Raw genomic sequence first — 10,161 nt, 5'->3', positions numbered from 1 at the left:
AGTGAGTTCAAGGCGAGCCTGTGGAGCTAGTAGGGGAGGAAAGCTCCTTTTGGGACAGCGGTGAAGCACGTGGCTCTGGCTGAGCGGCCCACGCCACCCATGAACTCGGACAGGTCCCCACACAGTCCTACCTCACGGCCAGGACAGGGGAGCTAGTGATGCCTTCCAACGGCACTTGTTACCAAGCATCACCAAGGAAGGCAGGCGGAGTTGAGAGGCCTCATACTCCACCAAGGCCCTGGCTCCTGGTGGCCGCCACCCTGATGGACCCACTGGCCATCCCTCCATGGGGACATCGCAGGCCCCCACTTCCTGTGCGCTGGCCTCCTGCTCGTCTCTCAACCCCAGAATGTGTCAGATCAGCCCAAGGTTTTCCATCAGCACCTGCAGATTCTCTGCTGGGTACCATTATCTGCCTCTGGGGCCTCCGGCCACACAGCCTGGCAAGTGTCTGGAGGAGGGTGTGCTTGCACCGAAGGCACCGCCCGCCTGTTCATCCACAGTTCCCGTCTGTCCTTCAGCCTGGGGGTGACACTCGGTTTCGTTTCAGAACTGACCCATCTCCCTACTCTTGACTTTGCACAATGAAATCACACCCGAGTGCTGCAGCGGCAGGAACACAAGACATCCCAGGAAGGTGCAATCTGGTTTTTCCAGCCCCCATTCCTATGCACTCCCGTGCTCCTACTTGCTAAGGTGGCCCGGCCGGAGCGCTGACCTCCCGGCAAGGGTCCTTGGGTGACGTGCCTCCCGAAGGTCTGTTGGCAACCAACCCGCACTCAGCTCCTTCAAGAAGGGACTTTCCTTTTTCAGAGCAGCTCACTGGTCTGTGCAGTGCTAGAAGCACGTTTTGGCTTAAGCGGAATCTTTGGTTCCATTTTGTAGCAAAAAAAAAAAAAAAAAAAGAGAGAGAGAGAGAGAGAGAAAGTTAGGTCTTCAGCCTGAGATTATACAAGCCGAAGAGACTTCACCTCGTTTTCCAGAGATTGTCTCCTACTCCTGTTAACATGCTACGTTCTCAGAAGCATCATCAAACACACGTACTAGGCACACTCAACCGAGACCCTCCGGTCTAACGAGGGCTAGCTGCTAATAAGCTCATTCCAAGGGTCGTTAGCCAACTGGGACCATCTTTGAATCCAAGCAGTTTTACCAGCTTTTATTATAAACACCAGCACATTTCAAGTTTCCTCTTTTTGATCACAAATATAGGACTTTTTTCTTCTCCTCTTAAGTATACAGCATGAGACACGGCGCCAGGCCTTTCCCGCTGTCTTACAGAAATCTCCTTACGCCGAGTGCGGGGTTAGCATCCACAGACCACACCCTCGGCCGCAGCCCTTGGCGGATTACACAGGACATGGACTCCAAAAAGATGAGACCTGTACACAGAGTTTTGGATCCCAGGACGACCTGAAAAAGATGCCCCCCCCCCCGGCCCCATTAAGTGCGGCCCTGCACTACGCGTGCGTGGCCCTGGAGCTGCTCCTCCAGGGCCCCAGACGGCTCACTCCTTCCGTCTGCTCAGGGTTTTCCCATCAGTGGAGAGCGTGAGTCGGCAGAGGGTCCCAGCCTCAAGAAGCAAGTAAGCAAGCAAGGATGGCCAGATGGCCACTGGAGGGCCGTGGCCCTGCTTTCCCTTCTGGGGCTGTGGTGGGCGTGGCAGGTGGCTGGCAGTGCTAGAGGACGGTCTAATTATCTGGCTTCATCTAGTTCGAACTCAAGATTTGAAGCTCTGTGCAAAAAATAATTTTTTGCAAAGCTTCCTCAAGTTTAGATTCCCAAATCAGTATTTTGAAGTGATCTCTGTGAATACATGGCCAAAGGGGAAGCTATCTGGGCCGTGAATTCTAAATTTGCCACCTCCCCCGCCGCCTCCCCACCCAGGTTGGGGGACCAGGGACACAAGAGGCAGGACTCGAGTCCCTCGTGCTTGGTCGGGGAGGGATGCTGCAGTCTAGAGGGCAGATTTCCACGCTCCCCGGAGGTGCTCCTCTGCTCAGACCTGACGTTTCCAGCACCCAGGGACTCAAGTGTCACCCTCTTGGTAAGGGCACCTGAACTGGACCCGGGAGCGGGGGGAAGCAAGGGGGTGGGGGTGACGTGTGGGACCATGTGGCCAAGCGCCCATCCCTTGAAGCCGGGGGGGCTCTTTCACCAAAGCGCTGCACTCACAGGCCCTGTTTCTAGAGGGTAGAGAGCAAAGGCCAGAGCTCTTTGCTGTCCTGCCCAGCCCAGCATCGGAGGCCACAGCAGGACACGCTGCACACAGCATCCACCCCTACGGAGCACAGGACGTGGGGAAGCAGGAACCACCTCTGGTCCCTGGAGCCAATTCTGCACCAATTCTGGGATTTGCATCAGGGAAAGGGGAGGGGAGGTACCACTGCAAACAGCTGCAGGAACCATCCCTACTCTGGCATCTTCAGGCTTAGGGGAGGAGGACAGGAGGCAAAGTGCTGCTTCGGACTCATCTGCGGCCCGACCTCTGTGGGTCAAGCTCCCCGCGGAGCAGTGGGTATATGAGGCCCCCACTGAGCTGGACACCTCGGTTCCTGGAAAGAGAACCACCCAGGCCTTCGCTGGGCCTGGCTGCCACCCACATGGCCACCAGGACCATGGTCCCTGCCTCTCCCCTGTGAGCAATCCATCAGAATCATGTCTTACAAAGAACAGACTCCAAAAATATATATAAATAAATAAAAACCTTAAACATTCTTACAGGGATCTTAAAGAACAGAATACATGTTAAAAACTTCAGTAATTTATATCAATTTTAAGCGGTACTTTATATACAATGGGGGAAAAACACATGCATAGTCCAAATACAATGTTGAAAACAGCATTTTCATAACAAAAAAACCCCGAACACTAAGTGTTAATACCATGTACATGAATTCAAGAAGGACCACCCTTTTTGTCTGTTGCACACAGTTTATTTAACAATATGATATAAGAAATGAGTTGGTACTTTACCATTCTATACAGTGATTGAATCTTCTTGAATTTTCTTATTTATAGTAATTATAGCGCTTGCATGATTTACACTAGAATTGCTTTTCCTCATTTCAAGTTTCACATAGAAGAAAGAAAAGAATGCTTCTTCTCTATTAACATTAGCATGGTCTAAGAGAGTGATCATCCCTATTTTTTGTCTAAAACCAGTTTTATCAGAGAAACAAAGCAACAATTTCTACATCTGCAAGACAAGAGTTTGGCTTAGGCCAGTATGTATAGATAGATGTGTGTGTGGGTGTGTACGTGTGTGCACGCAGGAGCCAATTCCTATCGTCCAGGGGTAATACTTGGAGAACGCCCACAGAGTTCACTATAGAAAAAATCTTCCCGCAACGTCAGAAAGTTATCGGGATACATTATAAGCTTGCATTATTTCAAGAATCAGTTTCTGAATATTATTTTTCTTCTCACTTTTAAACATAAATGTTTAAAGTCTTGAAAATACAAATAAAAAATATGAATATAATGAACTTGTTTTTCCCGTTAAAAAAAGGCATGAATCACCAGAAATGACGACAAAAAGAATCCAAACAAAACCCCCCTCCCCCCAAAACAAAAAAAACAAAAACAAAAAACAAAAACAAAAAGAGAGAGAGAAAGAGAGAGAGAGAGAGACCAGATATTTAAATCAACTGGTTTTTAACAAAAAAATATATTCTTTGTATTGTTTCTTTAAACAGCAATCTACCCTTCCACGGCTTGGAAGTAGCGGTTCCATCTAGGCATAAAAAGAACCTAGACGCCTGGATTTCAGTACAAAAGGTCCAAGAACATGAAAGGGGGGAAAAAAGCGATGCTCTCACAATGCTACAAACCCTCCACAAACTTTTCTAGGGTGTCTCCTGTGGTGTCGCCGACCAGGGACAGCTCACTGGACAGTGCACTCCTGTTGGGGGTGTTCAGCTGTGGGAGCATTGCACTCTGTTCGGGGTTCCCCAAGTGTCCCTGATCTATGGAGCTGGCCATGGTGACTGCGAGTCCTGGGTGGGGGGAACCAGTCTGGGGCGAGACGTGGTGTGGTGAAGGCTGGGGCTGTATCCGTGGCGACGGGCTGGAATGTGGAGGCTGGGACTGGGGCCGCGGAGACTGGACAGGGGCCGGAGACCGCACCTGGCTACTGAGGGACGTGGCCATCTGCTGGCCGGGGAGGTGCGAGGCCTGCGGCTGTCCTGAGAGCATGTGCTGCTGGGGGCTCATGGGGTTCGGCTGGCCCGGGGACCCGATCTGCTGCTTCATCTGCTGCTGCTGCAGAATCCGCTGCTGCAGGGCCTGCTGGATGTTGGGGGTGCTGTCTGCGCCCAGCCCCGGCTGCCCTATCTGGCCGAGCTGTCCCATCTGAGCCGCCATCTGGCCCATGGAGCTGCCCTGGATGGGGAGGTGCTGCTGCATCCGCTGCTGCTGCATGGCCGGGGGGTAGCCTCCGGGTCCCTGGGGCTGCTGGAACTGGCCATGCCCGGCCATGCCCCCCGCCATGCCCCCGGCCACGCCCCCGGCCACGCCCGTGCTGCCCTGTTGCTGCTGCTGCTGCTGCTGCTGCTGCTGCTGCTGCTGCTGGAGCAGCTGCCTCCGGAGCATCTCCCGGTACTGCGGGTTCATGCTCGCCATGCTGGGGTTGTGGCCCGGGTTCATGATGTTCAGGGCCTGGCCCTGGGGGTTCAGGCCTCCCATCGCCGGTTGCTGCGGAGGCACGCCGGGCCGGGGCCCGCCGGCTTGCATGGCGTTCAGGTTCTGCAGGCCGGGCTGCTGGTGCAGGCCGGGCTGGGCCTGGAGGCCGGGCTGGGGCTGGAGGCCGGGCTGGGGCTGCAGGCCGGGCTGACTGGCCACGTACTTGGCTGTGCGCTGCTTGATGAAGGCCGCCATCAGCTGAGGGTTGGACTTGAGGATGTTGAGCACCTGCTGCTGCTGCTGCGGGGAGCTGGGCGACTTCAGGGTCCGCAGCAGGTCCTGCAGGGCGCCGGGCGAGATGCTCCGGGGAGGCTGCACGCCGGACATCCGCGGCCCGGCCACGGCCGGCTGGGCCTGCATGGACAGCACGGGCCGGGGCAGGCCCGGCATCGGCTGCTGCTGGGGGAGAGGCGCCTGCTGCCACTGCCCGGGGGGCAGGTTGGGCATGACGGGCCCGCTGACCTGGCTGGGACGGGGCACGTTCAGGCCCACGGGGGCCATCTGGCTCACCGGGGTCACCATGCCCGCGCGCCCCGGGGGCAGGCCGTTGTTCACGTTCACCCGGTACAGGTGCTGCTGCTGCTGGGCCTCGCGCTCGATCTGCCGGGCCGCTTCCACCGCGGCCGGTGGGGGCTGTGCGGGGGGCGGCGGGGCCGGCACCTGGTTGGTGGGCTTCCCGGTGGACACCGTGGTGGGGGGCTGAGTCCGGGCCACGCTGGGGAAGCCGGCTGGTGACATGCTCACGGGTGAGGGCTGGGGCTGGGCCGGGGGCTGCGGCGTCTGGGGCGTGCTGGGCTGCTGCGTGGGGGTCCCGGGCGGAGCTGAGGTAGGGGAAGGCAGACTCTGCTGAGGCACATTGCGGGTGTTCATGGTGGCCATCCGCCGGCGCATGAGCTGGGCTTGCTGCAGCCGGTGCTGGATCTGCTGCTGCCGGAGCTTGTGTTTGATGTTGAGGCAGAAGGGCACCGGGCACTTGTTCTCCTGGCAGTGCTTGGCGTGGTAGCAGCAGAGGGCGATGAGCTGCTTGCACACCGGGCAGCCCCCGTTCGTCTTGCGCTTGCAGCCCTTGGTGTGCTGCACCACCCGCTTCATCTTCTGGCAGGACGGCAGCGAGCAGTTGGCGTTGCGGCACTGGCAGGCGTGCACCAGGGACTGGATGCAGCGCTGGATGCTCAGGCGCCGCGACTCCTGGGGGCTCTTGGACTGCGGCTCGCCCTGGCTGCTGCCCTCGTCGTCCAGGCCCAGCCCCCACTTCACCATCTTGTGGGCGTGGCTCTTGGTGTTGTAGCAGTTGATGCAGAGGTCGTAGTCCTGCGGACAAGCACAGGGCGCAGGCTATGGTCAGCCCGGGGCCGTGGGACCAGACAGAAGCCACCGCATCCACCCCTGCAGCCCTATCCCTCCCCTCCCTGTGCTCTCACAGGCTCTCGAGTGCTCTGGTCCCCTTTCCTTCCTTCCTCTGCCCCTGGGGAAGGGCACCCAGACCTACCATGTTCTGCTCCCGAACCTGGCCTGGGGAGCCTGACGGTTCCTCCCGAGCTCACCCAGGTGCCACCCACCTCCCTGGGGCCGCTGCCAGGGGTCCTGGTGCGTCCCCCGAGCTCTACTGGGTGGCCTAGGGGGTCTGGGGGACAGAGACACCTTCCCCAGAAGACAGGCCTTTGGCTCAAACCCAGTGACAAAATGCACGCTTACGGGTTCTTTTAAAGTTGCTTGTACCTGCAGATACAGACTACCAGGTACCAGGTCTGGAGAAGAAGACCCTATGACCGGGACCCACCCCTTTTCCAAAAAGGACATGAAGATTCCAACAGTGGGAAGTGATATGGGACAAAAGAAGGCTGGAAAAAGGGGGAAATGAAGACAACGGCATTACAGAGGCTCCACCTGCCCCCTCTACCCAAGATCACAGAACTCCTACGGGCATGCAGCTCTGGGAACCGTTTGGGAAGCTCACACTGGCAAGGTGAGGACAGGGTGGGGGATGGGGGCTCCACGACAGCCTGCTTCATGCCCTGTGAGGGACCCATCTGGGCAAGGGATGGCCCACACCCCTTCACACAGGGACTAAGACCTCCACACAGGGAGCCAGCACGTGCAACCACGGGGTCCACCGGGACAGGGCCTTCTCAGCTGCTCGGCTAGGTCACAACTGGAGGCATGAACAGGGGAAACCACTCAGAATCCTGGTGGGGCTGAAGCACAGCCTGTTTCCTGCTCCTGCCCTGCACCAGAAGGCCCATGGATGCTGGTGACACACGGGGGGGGGGGGTGTTAGCAAATAACAAGGGATCAAATCAAAGTGCTCTGTGATCAATTCTTCCTGAAAAAGTCAGCACAAACACTGCCCCCCCCCCAAGGAGGCCTGCCCACTCTACCTCCCTGGGAGACCAGCCCCTCCTGCCAGGGGCCAGGTGTAGCCCAGACACACATGGAGGGCCCTTTGTTATGCTTAGCACACATGCCCCCTGAAGGGAGAAAGACTCCTTCCTTCCCTCAACGTATGCTGTTGAGCCTGGAGTGAGCACAGAGCACGGACTTTCTTCTTCGTGACCTCGGAAACCCGACCTCATGACCAACAACTCCCAGAGAGGACCAGGAGACAGATGCGCCTTTTTCATCTGCTCATCTGGTCCCCCGGAAGATGCCGACCGCTTCAGGGTCCGAGCTGGAACGCTAGCGCACCAATGGCGCAGAGAACCGAGGACCGACCGGGGGCCCGACTCGCGGCGCAGACACCGCCCGCCGGCCTACCTCACAGACGGTGCAGTGCCAGCGCGTCTCCACGTGGTGCTTGCACTCGTTGCAGGTGTAGACGAAGCGGTCCTGGCCCTGGGTGTGCAGCTCCACCAGCATGCACAGTGTGGACCACTTGGACCGGCGCAGGGAGGAGAACTCCCAGTGCTTGTCTCTGGCGAGGGTGAGGAAGGCGTCACGCCCGTCCATGAGGTCACAGCTGAGCAGGGGGTCGGGGTCCACGATGGGGGGCAGTGTGTTGATGACGGGCCCAGCATGCAGGTGGATCACAAAGAAGACCTGCAGGGGAGGACGGCGTTAGCCCACGGAGAGCCGCGGCCGCGCTGCCTCCCGGGGCCAGCCCTCTCCACAAGGCCCAGGATGGAGCGCCAGCAGCACTTCCCCTCCTCTGGATGGGGGCCGGGGTTGTGGATTCTCAGCAACCCCTTCTCCCTTATCCCACAGACCAGGAGGGGCCCCGGCCTGTGGCCCTGAGAGCCCCCCTGCCCCCCTAGAGCATCTCTACCTCTTTGTGCTTCTCCATCGTGGCGTAGAGCTTCTGGGACAAGTCGTTGGACACGTTGGGCATGCTGGGTTTCTTCTTGTTGGCTCGACTGATGCTGCTTTTATTCTTGTTGGTTTTCTTGTTGTTCTTCTTCTTGGCATTCTTGCTGTCGCCCTGGCTGCCCTGAAAAGATACGCGGAGCTGTCGCAGGAGCCCAGCCCCCCCTCCCGAGGGCGCTCCAGCACGCCTCGCCTGCAAACACACAGCTGCCTGCAGAGGGCGTCACGGAGGCAGGGGCGAGGAGGACGGGAGTCTGGCCAGGGCTGCGGTGGTGACACAGAGGCCACGGCGGCCACACAGCAGGTCATCTCTTGGGAAGAATACACCCAGGTGGGACTCCAACCACGGAGGGAGGCCCCGTTGCCCCGGAGCCCGACTGCTGCATGCCACGTGCCGCGTGCTCAGTCTCACACGGTTTCCAAAGTCCGCTGCGTATGAGGCAGGGGAAGGCGCCATGGGAAGCCGTTGCGTGGGCGGGAGCGGGGGCTCCAGCATGGCCCATCCACGTCCCAGGCAAGGCTGCCTCAAGGGGGGACGTCTCAATGACCCTGCTCCCAGCCCCAGGCTCACGCAGGCCTGAAACCCCCATCATGAGCGCTCCAGGGGCTGAGTGTGAGGGGTCCTGCCCCGCAGTTAAGGCGCTTCTGCTCCGGAAAGCACTCCCCTTCGTTGGTCAGGCCCCAGGTAAGGTCCGAAGAACCTTCTTCCCAACAAGAGCATAGAGAGAGCAAGACAGACGCTCTCGGGGCCGAGGGGCGCTAGTAGCACCTGTCTGGGGCCCAGAGCAGTAGAGGGCTCTGGGGAAGGGCAGGACGGCAGCGGGCAGGCTGCACAGCCGCTCCAGTTCTCAGGGAGCCCTGAAACCATTCTAAAGACTAAGCTTTTAAAAAATTATGAAAGAAATAGATACACTGCACAAAGTTGAGAAAATATAGTGTAGTAATAAAAAAAATGCTTTTTTGGCCACCCAGAGCAACAGCATTCTGGTTTTTCCTCCTGGAGCTGCACCTACAGGTGGCTCCCCCAGGAAGGACAGTGCCAACAGCAAAGCAGCAGCCCGCCCAAGTGCCGTCCACAACGGAAGCCACTGCCTGCCATGCGGTCCTGGGGTGTCTGCGGGGTGGGACCTGCCTGCTGCCTCTGTGGACTGGGCACAGAAGACCACTGTCTCTCTCCACCACGGGCAATTCCCCGACACCGCCAAGGCTGGCAGAGTGCGGCGGCTCCACCGTCTGGCTCCAGACCCTCTTCTCCCGGCCCCAGAGCCCAGATCCATGTTCTGACTTAAGCCACCACCCATCTGAGGTGCAGGCAGTGGCCGGACCGGAGAGGAGGGACCTGGGCTCACAGCTCAGCTCTGCGCACTCCCCTGCCGGAACTCCCTGGTCTCCACCCAAACAGGATCTCCGGCTGCCTCCCAAAGACCCCGGTGGAGCAGTTTCTCAAGCCCCATTCCCGACGATCAGAAGTACGGCTACCGGTGGTCAGATGACAGATCCCGCCTCCAGGGACGCCCCGGCAGAAGGACTCCCTCGGCAGACCCCAGAGCGGAGGGCCCATCCTGCGCAGCCCCTCTTGGGTGTCACCAGGCATCTCTGCGCCGGCTCCTGCGGGGCCTCTTTCCCCAACATACTTCCCAGCCTCCTCCTCTGGGTGGAGGCGGCAGCTCGGACTCAGTCGCTGAGGGCAGCCCCGATCCAGGATCTCCCTCACACACCACAACGATCCGCCTCAAGTCCTAGGGCTGCGACTCTCAAAGCACCTCGTACACCCCCCGCTGCTTCTACAGCTAAGAACCGAACGGAAACCCCATCTTCTCCTCCGCAGACAAACCCGACGCACACGCGCACTTGCTCCCAGCACGAGCCGTCACTCATCTCCTCCTCCCGCCGGCAGCGCCCCCTCCCCGGGCAGCGTGGTTCCTTCTCAGCAGGTCAGCCTCCGCCGCCTCCCCAGACAGGCCCCGCCGCCGGCAGCCCCCGCGCCTGGCCGATCTCGGTGCTCTGCTTCCTTAAGCTCCTACGTGCTCTTTTCCCTACTAGAACCCACGCCCTGGGAGGGAGGGACAGAGCCTCCTCCGGCTCACCGCCGCACGGCGGAGCGCGGAGCCCGGCGAGGCGGCACCCGGTAAGCAGGCCCGAGCGCGACAGCAGACGGAGGGCCGTCTGGTGCGGCGG

At 59.1% G+C, this 10,161-nt stretch overlaps 1 protein-coding gene across 1 annotated transcript in view; it reads right to left on the bottom strand.

Annotated features, from left to right (window-relative positions):
• Positions 1-2,672: 2,672 nt before the first annotated feature.
• The window catches only part of CREBBP (CREB binding lysine acetyltransferase), a 123,461-nt gene continuing 115,972 nt past the window's right edge, over positions 2,673-10,161 (bottom strand). Inside the window, exons 29-31 of the mRNA XM_080830005.1 lie at positions 7,946-8,107; positions 7,438-7,719; positions 2,673-5,994 (exon numbers count right to left, since the gene is read on the bottom strand). Of these exons, the coding sequence (XP_080686131.1) occupies positions 3,826-5,994; positions 7,438-7,719; positions 7,946-8,107 (2,613 nt within the window). The 3' untranslated portion in view covers positions 2,673-3,825. The remainder of the gene's footprint in view (positions 5,995-7,437; positions 7,720-7,945; positions 8,108-10,161) is intronic.

The sequence above is a fragment of the Martes martes genome (assembly GCF_963455335.1).
Source record: "Martes martes genome assembly, chromosome: 18".
NCBI classification, from domain to species: Eukaryota; Metazoa; Chordata; class Mammalia; order Carnivora; family Mustelidae; genus Martes; species Martes martes.
This window is presented reverse-complemented; position numbering and strand designations above follow the sequence as displayed.